This window comes from Periplaneta americana, chromosome 11 (assembly GCF_040183065.1).
Source record: "Periplaneta americana isolate PAMFEO1 chromosome 11, P.americana_PAMFEO1_priV1, whole genome shotgun sequence".
NCBI classification, from domain to species: domain Eukaryota; kingdom Metazoa; phylum Arthropoda; class Insecta; order Blattodea; family Blattidae; genus Periplaneta; species Periplaneta americana.
Window position 1 is genome coordinate 32,898,897 of NC_091127.1, and position 14,948 is coordinate 32,913,844.

General features: G+C 35.2%; 2 protein-coding genes across 2 annotated transcripts in view; one reads left to right on the forward strand and one right to left on the reverse strand.

The window, feature by feature from the left end:
- LOC138708913 (uncharacterized) overlaps positions 1-7,733 on the forward strand; it is a 24,138-nt gene extending 16,405 nt beyond the window's left edge. The window contains exon 3 of the transcript XR_011334787.1: positions 7,596-7,733. The gene's annotated coding sequence lies outside the window, so the exon portion shown is untranslated. The remainder of the gene's footprint in view (positions 1-7,595) is intronic.
- On the reverse strand, positions 595-14,074 carry LOC138708912 (arrestin domain-containing protein 17-like). Its single transcript, XM_069839241.1, has 7 exons — positions 13,727-14,074; positions 12,006-12,158; positions 11,412-11,623; positions 7,587-7,769; positions 5,531-5,719; positions 2,000-2,270; positions 595-1,222 (listed from the first exon to the last, which is right to left on the reverse strand). The coding sequence occupies exons 1-7, from the start codon at positions 13,839-13,841 to the stop codon at positions 1,095-1,097; spliced, it is 1,251 nt and encodes a 416-aa protein (XP_069695342.1). The 5' UTR covers positions 13,842-14,074; the 3' UTR covers positions 595-1,094.
- Between the last annotated feature and the right edge of the window lie 874 nt (positions 14,075-14,948).

Here is a 14,948-nt window from a genome sequence, read left to right on the forward strand (position 1 = left end):
TCCCTCTCTCCTGATTTTCTTTATTAGGCGCTCTGACCTGTCTATATAAATTACATAACAAAGTTGTATTATATTAGTATTAGTTAAGTAAGTAATTTTAATATGTAACCAATTGAAATAAAATAAGCCTCACATGTGATCGCAGCTGCTCTTTTCGTTGCCTGATATATAGGAAACAAATACTGACCTGTTTGTTTCTCTTCATCGCAAAATGCTATTACTTGCTTAATAATATTTCTTTCACCACTTCATGTTGAGTTGACAACACTGGATTGCAAGTGCAAATAAACTGTCCCGCAAGAAGGCTCAAAATTGTGAGTAGTGGGGGAGAGAAAGACAGAGGGATAGAAAAGAGAGAAATAGGAATACAGGGAGAGAAATGAATTGCCGAGGCTGAAAAGGAATTAAGGTTCAGTTCGCATATCCTACGGGGGCACAGATCCGATGGTCGGACTATACTAAAACATACTGAAAAACAAAACATTCTGATTAACTTCAAAAACAGTTGGCAATCCTATAGGCAGTTAATATATTACAATTGTATTTTTCTGTACCTATTGTGATTTTATCTTTGTACTTGTATTTTTTTTCTCCCCTTTTTTTTGCATTTATGTTGTCTTTTTTGTATTTGTCTTTATAATTTCATTTCCTTTTCTTATTTACTTCTCTGTATATTTGATATATTTTGTATAATTGTATTCTGGTGGTGTGGTAGAGAAGGCCTCATGGCCTTAACTGCACCATATTAAATAAATAAATAAATCTTTCATACAACTTTTAATGTTTGGTGATAGGCCATAATGAATCAGGTAGCAACATATACTACATATTACCCTCATATTTATGATTGCATAGAATTTAAATATCCTCTTTAAATATTGTCATAAGTTCTAAAGGCCTCTGAATAATTTACCTAATAAATTCTAAACCTAAAAAGCTATTCACTAGAATAGAATGGTGCGTTTATCCTAGATGAAGTTAAAAAATGGAAGCTACATCACTATTGGACAAAAAGTTTTGATCACTATAACAGAAACAAAAGAAAAGTTATCAAAAGAAACTGATTCTACATATTATAGTAGAAAATAAATAGATCATTGCTTGACGAAGTTATACATTGGGTATCTCGGAACAAATTCCAAACTGCCCTGAGTGTATTCATTATCTTCTGCATCTTGAATATTCTGGGGGCCAAACATACATTCAGCATATGTTGGAGGAGCTGAAAATGCAGAGAAATAAGTTGTACAATTTTGTTACAAAAAATATACAATAATACTGTAATACAGTAATACACAATAGTATAAAAAATACTAAAGGACAGTTTTAAATGGCAGTCATGTGACGTGGAGAGCAATATAGCCAACATCGCAAATATGAAGCCGATGAAGTAACACTCGATGATTTTAGCATAAGAATATTTTGCTTGCGTTTCACGGAATCCATTGTGTAACAGCAGCACTTAGCGATAATAACCATGATACTATCTATCACTAGAATGAAATTTTTGCGCGCTGTATGAACAGAGAATTTCACACTTTTCTATTTAGACTCATCTAAAACCCTTTCGAAAACGGGCGAGTTCAAGTGTTAAATTGAAAGATATCATCTCTGTGCATTGTTTTCAAGGTCCAAGTGACAGCTTACCGATGCTACCCGATATACTCCAGGGACATAACGGCTTTTTTCGTCTCTGTTTTCACACGTGAACAATGTAAAGAGTAAACACGATATGTGGCATGTGCGATCCATAAAAACCACTCACATCTTCATCCGACTCTTCCCTTTCGCATGAATGACTTTTTTTTTTGGTCTAACCAAAAGTGCCGTTGTTTTGGTATTGCCAGTTATTTGGGTGTCAGATACGAGGGATTTGACTGAACTCAATTTATTGAGTCATTCACCTACACATGTTCTATACCAAAGCTATGTAGATTCAACATCATTACTAGAACAAGTGTTGAAGTTAAAATGTAAAAATTACATAGATGTTACTTACGCATATCGGGATAAGTTGGTGCAGAGGGTTCGTAAACTGGTTTGTTTATTTGGTTTCCTTCAGCATCTGATGTCTGTTGATCGGGTACATTACTACGGGATACATTGGCATCGACATATTGTGGCTGAGAGTCAGGACCAGATGGGATAGCCCAGCCAATGTTAGCTTCCACTGGTGAAGGTATTTGATAAGATATCAGTGGAACTGTTCCGAGCACAATTGGTGTGCTTGTTTTCAGATCACTATGACAACGACTTACTTCTGCTACCACCTGGGAATAAAAAGTATAAACACGAAACTAAATCTCTCTTATTTTAAAATTAACTGATAGTAAAAGCATGAGATGAATATATTAAAAAATTTATTTTGAATAAACAGTTCATATCATAATATGGATTTTCGTCATAGTTGAAGTTCATGGATCTTCGTCATAGCTGAAGTTCGGATATACAGGGAGGAAGTGAATAACCTTGAAGCTTGAAAGGGATGATAGGGTACATGTAAATGAATAGAAAACCTACATTACGTTTTGTGATTAAATGCGTGGTTAATTACTCGTAGTAAATTAAGTTTGAAGTTTCGGAAGTCCGGCAATATCGTCGCTAATAACTCTACTCATGATACAGATGTAAGAGGTCAACGAACTCGGTGAGTCTCCATATGTAGACTGTCAAGCTACCAAGATGTTGCCATTCGCTCGCTTCGAACAATGGTTTGAAATTAGAGCTTTTTAAAATTAAATTTACACGAAAACCGTGCATGCTATTGAAATATGCCAGAGGGATAAATTAGTCTTTATTAGATTTCCTATCTATGTGGACAAAAATCACGATCCTACTCGCAATAGTTACCGAATAAGAGATTGTTAAACATTTGGAAAAAAATTCTGAAAATAAAACTATGAACTTTCCACTAATATGATATTATAGTTCTTTGTTACATATAACATGAGCTATTCACTCTGGAAATCTGCAAGACTACTTCACTTCCACTATATGGAGAGATAAATATGTTGTTGTTTTTTAATGCCAGACGTTTGACAATAAAGTCATTTGACCTCTTGCATTCCAATATTTTTCAAAAATATTGTCATGGTCAGCCACTGAAGCACAGATTTTGAGGTGTTCCGAATCCATTTCTTGATTTGAGTTGCACAATGGGCAGTTAGGGGACTGATACATTCCAATTCTATGCAGGTGCTCGGCCAAACAATCATGGCCTGTTGCCAATCTAATGCAGCTACAGATGATTTGCGTGTTAAATCGGGAATTAACTGTGGATTACAACACAGAGAGTTCCATTTTTTCCCGTGAGATTGTGTTATCAAATTTTATTTGTTGAATTCTAAGTATGTAGATTTAATAAATCTTATAAATATAAGATAAATATAAATTATGCACAAAAAATGTACCAAAATGTGTATTATCATTGTCGTCAATATCATATCTGTTAAAAGTTTCAAAGATGTTTCTAGATTTTTCCCCCTTATCTTACCTGGCATTAAAAATTCGTACTAATAATCTGTATCCATTCTATTGATTGACTGAAGCAGAAATAATGCTACAAATATTTTGAGAACTTGTATATGAATTCCTTCAATGCCAGAAGGCAGAATGCTTGATGTATTTATTTAACATAGTCATTGCATGCATGAATCAGTAATAGATAGTTAACAATTTGATTGTAAACTGTAGACAATTTTATTATTAATACACAAAAATTTTAGCACTCCCCTGAAAGAGAGTGATCTCGTACTCAGGGGAGCATAATGCTGTATACCTATTTGGTAACTCCACACTATTGCGTTTACTGCTGCTAAAAATAAACGGAAGTTCCTTTTCCGTACTGCCTTCATATTACATAATAAATAATCGAAATTCTAACTTCTACTGTATTTTTGGAATGATCGTACTCAAAACTGATTGTTAGCGACTGATAGCTTATTTCCACAACAAAGGGACATAAAACATTGTTTGTCTGCACTTGAAAAGCTCAACATAGAAATGTTTTATTATAGGAAAGTGTGCAGCATGTTTTGCAGGTGGCATGAGAATCTCCAGTGCAATGCAGTCTTTTTACAGGCCATTGCATAGCTTAAAAATAACATTATAGAAGATATGCCCGTGTTCTTGCATCCTCGCAAGATTTCTTGGGGCTGTTGGGAAATCTATATAAACTCCAAACCTCTTGCCTACTTCGTCTTATTCTCGAATATACTATTCCAATGAAGGAATTGTGATAATTTTCAAGGAAATAAAACCAATCATTTCGTTTCTTTTTCCTTGTTTCTCTGATGATGGAGCTGACATATAATAATAATCCGTGGCAGTCAGTGGCGTAGCGTCAATGTAAGCTAAAAAGCTTAGCTTCCCCAGTTAATAATAATTTCATAATAAACCTGCAGTTTATGGAGAAAATTATTTATTAATTTTAATAGAATTTATATTTACGTGTTAAATATTGTGATGCGGCAGCTCAGGATGATTTGTGATGCAGAAGTAAACGAGAAGCCTGCACACACCAGCTTGCAAGCAGACCGGCTTCTTCTGTGTAATCCACCCCGCAGATTTTCCATCCCTTTCTAACTAAGCTACCTTAGTCGCAAGGCTCGCAAAGAAGCTAGCTTTAACATTTAAAATAAGTAGTTTCCGAGTTATCCCTTTTCGTCAGTTGTGTTCCGTTGAAGTGTTAGTGTGCATTGTGGCTGATATAATAAATAATGAACGAAATAACAGTTCCTGACACTGATTTACTTGAATTTTTTTAGGACAATTGTATTATCAAAACTGACTTACGAACAAAAGTGTGATTTAAAAAACAAATGACCGACTCCCTTGCTGTCAATGAAGGACACAACCAAAAGACAGACGCATACTTACGTAATGATACTAATATTGTGATTTCTCTAAGTATGACAGGGAGTGAGCTAATGTTATACGTATACGTGTCTATTTGTTAAGAGATATGTGTAAACTGTGAAATCATATTTTATTACGTATCATTTGAGGTCATGCCTTATTGGTGTTACTTACGATGTTCCAACCAATCTTCGACTGCTGACTTGAAATTGAGTACTATTTATTTTAAGACTGTATTTTTGTAATACGTTTTCTCATATTGCATGAAAGACAACTTAAGTTAGCTTCCCCTGCTCAAAATTTCATGCTACGCCACTGGTGGCAGTACAGCCCATGAAGAGCCAAACCCTACCAGCCGGCTGCTGGCCTCACGGCCACATGCCAAAGCAGAGGTGGACGATCATCCAACCAGATTGGATGTATCGTGTGGTTAGCATGATGAGCCTCCCAGCTGTTATAGCTGGTTTGCGTAACCGGGGAGATGACATATTGCTCTGAGAATTCAAAAGCTTGTACTGCATCAATACGGGAATACATAAAAAAATCTTAACTTAATGTATTTTCTCTGGATATAAAATCATCAGCTAAGACATAATTTTTCATAAGTTAAGAATGTTTCCTAGAACTTTCATTTTGCATATAAATCTAGGATTTGATCATGATTTAGTAATACCTTCAAATAATACGACAGGTCGATTATGTCACAATTATCCAAGTCGGATGGAGGTAAAGGTGGGATTTTCATATTCTCTGTCGCAGTTTTGGAATTATTGGGAGGAACTGCAGGAAACGTCACTTCTTCAAGTGTAATTTCTTCTTCACGGGAACTGCCATAAGGGGAAGTTGCAATAAATGTGATGAGCTGTAACAATCGTTAGGAAAAGTATGAATTATTTACAGAAACTTGCTATATTGAAATTTTTCAATTATGGTTTTATATTATATTATTTAAATGCCATATTCAAAAACACTGCCTTTTGTTAGTTAAGAATAGGAGTGCTGTCATTTTTTATGTCTGAAGCTGTACATAAAGTGCAGAAAGTTGAGTGGCAGAACAAGACAAGCATTTCAAATTTTCAGTTTTTTTTTAAAAACCTCGTTTCACTTGATTCATCACTGTGCATACTTTCTTTTCATCATAGATTTCATTCCCTTATCGGTATACTTTTCTAGAGCCACTTTTATTTATAAGGCATTTTTTTTTCAAATAATTTCAAATATATTTTCAAATTTTTTAAAAAAAGGTAGATGTAAATTTCCTGGCAGATTATTTTCCAACACGAAAAGCAATATTGGAATTTAGTAGATAAGTTTAATAAAACAAGTTCTATGACAAACCAGAAAAGAAAAAGAAGACGCCATGTGCTTAAAGAGGAAAAACTTTAATGAAATAAGAGCTGCCTTGGAACATAGTCCTCGAAAATCTTTCTGCACTGTCTTGATGTCTAGTCTTAGAAAAACGTTTTGTCAAATACTTTATAAGTCCCAGAAAGGAGGCAGTGTGCATGATCAAGCTTACAATGAAACAAAATTAATTTTATTACCTCAACTAGTCCTTCTCGTGCAAATCTACGAGGCGTGTTCTTAAAGTAAGTTCCGTTTTCAATTATAGCGGTCACATCGCTGCAATCGTTATTTTGTGCATGCATGTTTTCTTCTTCAGTCCTCAGGCAAGCTGTGCATGCAGTTTCAGAGCTTCAGTCCGTGTGTGTGGTTAGTTGTGATCAGTTGAAATGTTTAAAGTGATTGAGCACCCCCGCCGACTGTGAGATGCGGTCTGTTATCCGTTTCTTGAATGCGAGAAACATCAAACCAGCTGACATTCATCGTCAACTTTGTGAAGTGTATGGTGATGATGCCATTAGTGATTGAATGGTCAAGAGATGGGTTAGGAAGTTCAACGAGGGCCGCGTCTCTGTGCATGACGAGCAGCGTACTGGTCGGCCATCTTTGATCAATGACGATTTGGTGCGTGCTGTCGAAAAAATTCATGAGGACAGGAACAAATTGACCATCTCCCCTACAGCCCTTCATCTCTTCCTGCACCTCAAGAAGTTCCTCGGTGGTCAACGTTTTGATGGCGACGACACCCAAAATCTCATCTCGAAATTTGGCTGGGAACAAATTGACCATCCCCCCTACAGCCCGGATTTGGCTCCGAATGACTTTCATCTCTTCCTGCCTCAAGTTCCTGGGTGGTCAACATTTTGATGGCGACGATGAAATGAAAACAGCAGTGAGGGAGTGGTTCGCAACGCAGGCGGACAAATTCTACAATGAGGGGATAGAAAGACTTGTGCCACGACTCGATAAATGCCTCAATAATGGTGGAGATTATGTTGGGAAGTAATTGAAGTGTGGGGAATACAACGCAACAAAAATGGTTAGTAAATATCTTCCCGTTTACTTACTACACCCTTTTGGAACTTACTTTAAGAACACGCCTCGTAGCTTTCAGGTAAAACTCCCTGTGAAGCAGACTTGAATAATTTTAAGGGAAAAATTGTTCCGGGGCCAAGTATCGATCCCGAGACCTTTGGCTTAGAACACCAATGCTCTACCGATTGAGCTACCCAAGAACTTCATCCAACACCGTCTCAATTTTTCCCTTTTCATCCACATACCTCGAGTGGGCTGACAAGATGCCAGAAACCCACATTGAGTCCACTTGATAATTATTTTCTGTGCATTGCACAGTTGATTAGCATCCTGCTGATGATGATACTCACTTTTTTCAGCTTGCACTTCACATCTAAAACACCGACGTCACTGGCATTATCAATCTCAAGAGTAATGGGGATGTCTTGGCCAGGAACGTATCCTGACACTGGCAGGGAGAGGACCATTGTCAGAGGGCCTGACTCACAGCAGAAGCAACAGAAACGTTTCTCGACCTCTTGCTTTATAGGATTCTGGTATGAAAGCAAATATTAGAAACGAAGTCCATTAATTTTAAGAAATATGTCTTAATGTACAGTATTGTTATCATACTCAATACACAGTGAAATCTCCCTACAATACTACTTCCTTTGACCCAACCTCTTTTATTACGACCATCTATATATTTAATTTGAACTGTGGTGGAAAATTTCATGAAAACTATACATCCTGTGAGGTTGTGTGATGTCTCAATCTAAAGATAATAATATTAATATTGCGGGAAAATCTAAATGGTTTGTAGCGAAGTTCATAAAAAGCTTTAAATTTTTTTAAAAATTTAAAATATGTGCGTCCATCACAGCAAACCGTATACCATAGGACTTCTTGCAGTTCATTTCGTAGTGTTGTCGGAGGGCCGTGGTTCACATAGTGGCTTTAAATGCAGCCTACTTCACCTTCATGAGTTATTAATACAGCTGTGTTAGGTTTTTTTTGAAGGTCATAAATAGTGTCAGTAATGTGAGGCTTTGTGTACAGAAAAGGCTATGGTTCAAATAAAGAAATTTCAAACAATAAAACTTCGAGTTTCCTTAAAACGATCAGAAATGTAGTTATCGAAGCCTTCTGTATATGTGAGATGCTTTTCGAGACCTCGATAATAATGGTTTATTAATATTTCAAATGTCACATGTTTTTTTATCTGGTGTTACTTAAAAAGTAATAGTGTTGATATGTTGTGAATTTAGTTCTTCTTTATTAGTTCATTATTATGAGTATAGCTGGTCGACCAAGAAAACTTCGTAGAACTTTTAGAAATGTAATTGCATCAAGAACTCATAAACGACTAGTCCTATGTATGTAGAAATAATGTTGTAACAAAGTATCAAGAAATGAATGAAATTATGCATAAGGGCAGTATTACATATTACGATATTAGTCCAATGAACGAAATCTGTTATCATCTTTATCATAAGTAGCAGCATTTTATTGAGGTTTTCAATCTCTATCAAGCCGCAGTTGCTGCTACAAGCCACTAGTATGGAATTTTATTCTCCCTAATGATTTCAAAGTGAAATGAAGAAAAGATCTAGAATATATATTATTTTAATGTACCGAAGTACATATGATATTTCCATGCAGATATTCTGCGTCATCATACGATGTAAGAGTAATGGAACAGAGAAAAATTCTCTCCGGCGCTTTGAACCCGGGTTTTCAGCTCTATGTGCTGATGCTTTATCCACCAAGCCACACCAGATACCATCCCAGCGTCGGACAGAATCGTCTCAGATTAAGCTCCAAATCCCGCCGCCGGAGAGAATTTTTCTCTGTTCCATTACTCTTACATCGAAAGATCTAGAAACTACAATAGTGGGATATAATCACAGTAAAATTTAATGTGGAAAAAAAAGACAGGAGTGTAAAGAAACAAGTTAAAATAAATAATAAAACATTAAAGGAAGTAGGTAGTTTCGTGTATCTGACGAATGAAATAAACACTGGACAAAAAATTAAAGGAGAAATTAATAGAACAATAAGAAATAGTTTTAAATTTTATCACAGTTCGAGAAACTTATTGTGTATGGAACAAGAATGTACCAAAAAATTGTAAAAAAATAATATAAAACATACTTCAAGACAGTATTAACATTTGGAGCAGAAACATGGATATTAAATAAAAATATATTACAGGCAATAAATGAAGCATATTAGGTTAAACAAGAAGGGACGTAATCAGAAATACAAATATTTGAGAAGAACTATACTTCATTCCATAATATCTGACAGAAGAAGTAAACATTGTCCACAGAGGAGGAGAGAAGTATAATTGCTATTCAACCAATGGCAGAGGTTTCATTCCAGGCTTGTCTTGAAATTGGACGGGGGCAGAATGCTTCAGACTGCCCAACTTCAAGAAAGCGTGGAATGAAACCTCTTGCCTTCTTCATATAGTGATCATATATATTTCGTTGATCATCTTAAGTACTTCTGCCTTTAATATTTCACTGTTGGTTTATTTTGTACTGTTGCTTGGCAGAGATGGAAAGGATCTTGGTTTCTTCCATTCCCAGGGAGGTATGTCATGAGTAGAGAGCAGAATTTTAGGCCCTAAAAAGTGGCATTTTAGGCCCTTAAATAGGCTCTTAAACTCCTTTATTTAGGCCCTATAAAATAAAAAAATTGGCTTTTTTGTTAAGAATGTCACTAATATAAGATTCAACATTTATTTAATGCAAAATTCTAGGATTAAAAGAAACTTCCACACATTTCACATTTTACAAGGGTACACATGCATACACAAAATGAAGACTATCTTTAAGTTAGTGTTTTTCATTCACCAATCACATTTCCATAGTTTGCTTCACATTAGATGATCAGCACCTAGTGTGGCTATTGTGACTCTCACTGCTGTACTTACAAATGGTGAGAAAAAAGGAAGAGGTTGTTATCTATCTTGGAATGTAGGAGAATGCTTATTCGGGTACAACCCAGCGAGTTTGTGTTAAATTGCTGACAGACAGAGGAAGATATAATAATAATAATAATAATAATAATAATAATAATAATAATAATAATAATAATAATTTGTCATGCAGGAGTTCTTTTACATAGCAGTAAATCTACTGACATGAGCCTGTCGTATTTAAGCACACTTAAATGCCATTGACCTAGACCACGATCGAACCCGCAACCTCGAACACAGAAGGCCAGCGCTATACCGACTACGCTACCCAGGCCGACTGAAAGTTGGAATTTTAGGATTGAAAGATTGTAAGAATGAGAAGGGGTGGTCCGGGGGTACTTCTCTGTTGTGTTGTTCACTGCTATGAAGGAGTTGTTGTTATCCATCTTGGAATGTATACGGTACAGGATGTTAAGAAAACCAGTAAACAGTTACGAAAAATAATTCAAAATTAAAAAAAAACTTAAAAATAGGCACTAACGTCGAAATAGGAATTTTTAGGCACTATAAAACCTCTTTAATTATACCTATATTTCCATGAAAAATGTAAATATTAAATTTCATGCTGTATGTATCCAGGAAAAAAATAGGTTTTTGCCTAAATTCCGCTCTCTAGTCATGAGTCACTGGGATCTTTCCTATGTTGTTTGTGTTCAATATAGTGGGTGCCTGACTGATTGCATATCTGAAGGATTGTTTTGGTGTTTTGGGATCTGGATTCAAGGCATATAGTGGGTGTTGTGATGGTGTTAACTGTAGCTTTTTTTTATGGGCATTTTTTTTTTGTATGTGGTAGATAAGAGGTTCAATATTCAATTCAATTTCCATAGAGTTGATAGACGTTGTTTTGAGGCATCCTAGGCAAAGTCTTAGTGCTGACTTTTGTATTGTTAACAATTTCACTATATTTGAATGTGCTATATGTTCCCACATTTCACATGCATATGTTAATTTTGTTCTGATATAGGAGGATATTTACATTCTATAGGTACTATTTAAAAAAACAGAAGATTGTAAAATTAAGCCGGCGCTTCGCTAGTATGTAACCTTATATGGTTAACATTTAGAAAACTGAAAATTTTGATCAGATTCACCCAGTGTTTCGGTACAATAGTCCTTTCAGAGTTTTAGAATGGTGGGGTTCTTTATCACATTTATTCACACACTTGTGGCTTTCAGAAAAACTTTCGAAGTTTCTAAAATAGTTTACCTTAGCTGTTTCGTGAGTATTCAGATCAACTGGTGAAATAACTGTAAATGCTGACTTTATCTCGTGGTCAAATTTCCATGGTCGATTAATCACAACTTTGACTGTGTATCGGATGTGACCAAACTCTCCCTCGAAGGATGACGGAAGTTTCGGTGGTAAAGTAGTTGTGAAAGGATAGCAGTGCTCTCCTTCTGCCAGTACTATTTGATCACCTACAAGTACATTATTCAAGACATGTCAAAATGAGATTGAACAATGAAGACTTCTAGAGCAGGAAAGTATAATGAAGTGAAAAAAAAAAAAAAAAAAATTATATATATACATACATACATATATATATATATATATATATATATATATATATATATATATATATATATTTGTAATGATTTTTGTTTGTTCTTTAAAGTAACAGCTCATAGTGTTAATAAAATTCACTGCAGAAAATTCCTCTGACTCTTAGGTACATTTTCTACCTATTCAGAATAATATCATTGTGAAATCTAAATTGTTAATTATATGAATTCTAGTTTAACATGATTTTAGGGCCTATTAATTCTGTCATAGTCTATTACTATGTTATGGATTACTTACCACGTCCTCCAAGCAAATAATATTTACTTTCAAAATATTTTTCATTTCCTTGAAAATACACAGTATGTTCTTCAGTAGTGCCATCACTGTTTTTCCGTGATTCAGTTTCAGTCCATTCAACATTTGCCTCTCCTTTGAATCTTATTTCAATATCTGAAAACATTTAAAATAAAATATTTACTCTTTTTCTAGAACATTTCACATAAAGCAACTTCATTGAATGATGAATGTGTCTCTCAAACTACTTTTTTTTTTTTTTATTATTTATAAAAAAGAGTAGCCTACTGAAATATAGCTGGTTTCGAAAACCAGCTATAACAGCTCGGGTAGGGGAGATCTTTGTGCTGACCACACATTACCATTTACTGGTTAGAGGATGAGGCTAGAAATCTGCTTGTCGGTCTTGGCCCTTCATGGGCTGTTGCACCACGAATACATATTAATTTTCTTAGCAACAAATTTCATTTACGAAGGTTACATGCTGTAATTTTTTCAACTATTAAACATACACTATTATTATTTGTATAGCAAATTATTTTACTATTAAACATCCTCTCGCATTTATTTGTATGACAATCCAATGTCCTTTTTTTTAACTGTTACCATTTTAAATACTGGTAGTTTCATTTATTGTGAAATGTAGGACACTGGTAGACAACGTCTTTCCTTTTACATGGGCCTATTTTTAATTATCATTACTCTTCATTTTTCAACATACCTATTAAAAAAAAAAGGGATTAAAGTTATTTCCCGATTATAATGCCTAATCCTCTATCACAACTTCAAAAAATCCTTTTATCCGTGACTGGTACCAAAACTCGTCTTTCTTTCACCGTCCTTAGCAACCTAAACAAAGGCTTTAATTCACAGTGAATTAAAATGTTTAAAATCACTCTCTCCATGGCAATCAACACATTAGAAACAATAAAATCCAGATAATCATTAATTTATAACTTTTTCACATTACAAAGAAAAGGTCTACAATTTAGAATTAAATTTAGATACGGTACCAGTAATGGATAAAATATTGCATTGCACACGAGAGAGATTTTATCGCTCGTAGAAAATTATCACCCTCGGCTTCGTCTCGGGCGCTAAACTTTTCACTCGTGGGTAAAATCTAATTTTACTCTCTACTTTAAATTGCCATTATCACTCCAGCTATAAAGTTTTTAGATCTTGGAATCAGAAAGAATAGAATGATGTAGTTAAATTTGTAACTGCAGTTAGTATAATATTTATGGATATCCAACTAAATTCGTAACTAACCTTACCTGTATTCTGCTTTGTTGATCATGAAATTCTGCTTTATTAGTACAAGCCCTGATCACTTCAAGGGTACAAGCTACAAGGTACCACATTAAGCAATTTCTAAATATATCTACTTACGAAAACACGGGTTCCCAAAAATACTTCTCTTAGAAATTTAGTTTCACTTTTCCAGTCATGTCTTTTTAGGTTAAGTTAACTAGTCTACTGTGTACATATAATAGGACATTGAACGATTTCGTGTATTATAGCCCTGAACATAGATTGGCCATCCTCATGTTAAAAACGGGAACATGTGGAAAAGAACAACCACCAGTCGACATGTAAAATCAATGTCTATAAACATCATGAATCAAAATTGTTTACATGAATGTGATCTCCCCACCCTTTCAACATATCATGCTATATCTATGACTATTAAGTAGGCCCCAAGTATTCTTACGTGTACACACCACGGATGGTTTTTGCAGAGTTAAGAGATAAAAGTACACGTCCTGTAACAGTTTCGCCTCCGTAATAGGTTTCGTTTGGATTGTCGAATATAATCTGAAATGCTTTTAAACCCATATTTCTTTATTTTTTTAAATGCAGAACATCCGAGACCACAACTAGACCTGAGTTTTTCCAAACAAAAATAACACAGCTCATATTTAGAAACACAGGTAATTAAGTTGGGAATTTCAATGGTCATGCCCCCGTTCATTGGTATGGTTCGACATGGTAGCCACACCCCCCTTCGTTTGTATGAAAACAATGGTCATTGTACAGAAATTTCCCATGCTTTCCGGGAAAACGACAAGTCGTATGTTGTCCGCTATCCACAAGGTCATCTCTTCTCTAACCGTAGCCAGATTCCAACCAGCCTCCTCTGAGACCGGGATGTATAATAACCCCGATCACAATCAGAGGGATTAACAAGGTAATGGAAGAACTATCACGTATTATAAGAAATACAGGGTGATTCAAAAGGTAAGGTCAACCGGTGAGGAGATGATTCAGAGCGACATTTACAGCCGAAAATTTCCTTGTCACTTTTATTTATTTTCAACCATTTCAGAGTTACAACAGGTCAAACATTTATTCACAACTAAGGTGACTTACAATAATAACTAATTTACAGTAAGTTACTTTATTGGAGCAGCTGCTCAAAATGTCCCCCGTTTGCACACAAACATGTCTAGACGCGTTGTTTTACTGCGCTGTGCACAAGATCTGACAGCCCATTTCGTAGTCTGATATCTGTTGCAGCTACATTAATTCGCTGGAGCGGATGGTCTTTATCTGTAATCTCCGTAGCGTACACATTTATTTCATAAAACCCCATACAAAGAAGTCCAGAGGCGTTAAGTCAGGGGACCGTGCTGGCCAATCACATTTCACAGCGTCATTCCATCAATGGTGGAAATCATGCTTTATAAACAAACATAGCTCAAAACAGCTGACGGTAAATTGGTATTTATTTAAGTATCATGAGATGTGAATTAACTGTTTGACCTGTTGTAACTCTGAAACGGTCGCAAATATAACTGATAAAGGACTTTCCTGCTCTAAATGTCACCCTAAATCATCTCCTCACTGGTTGACCTTACCTTTTGAATCATCTTGTATACCAATATTCCGAGGAAAGTTATTTATGAATCTAAATTAAAATGCAATGCAGATTTTTCAGGGCGT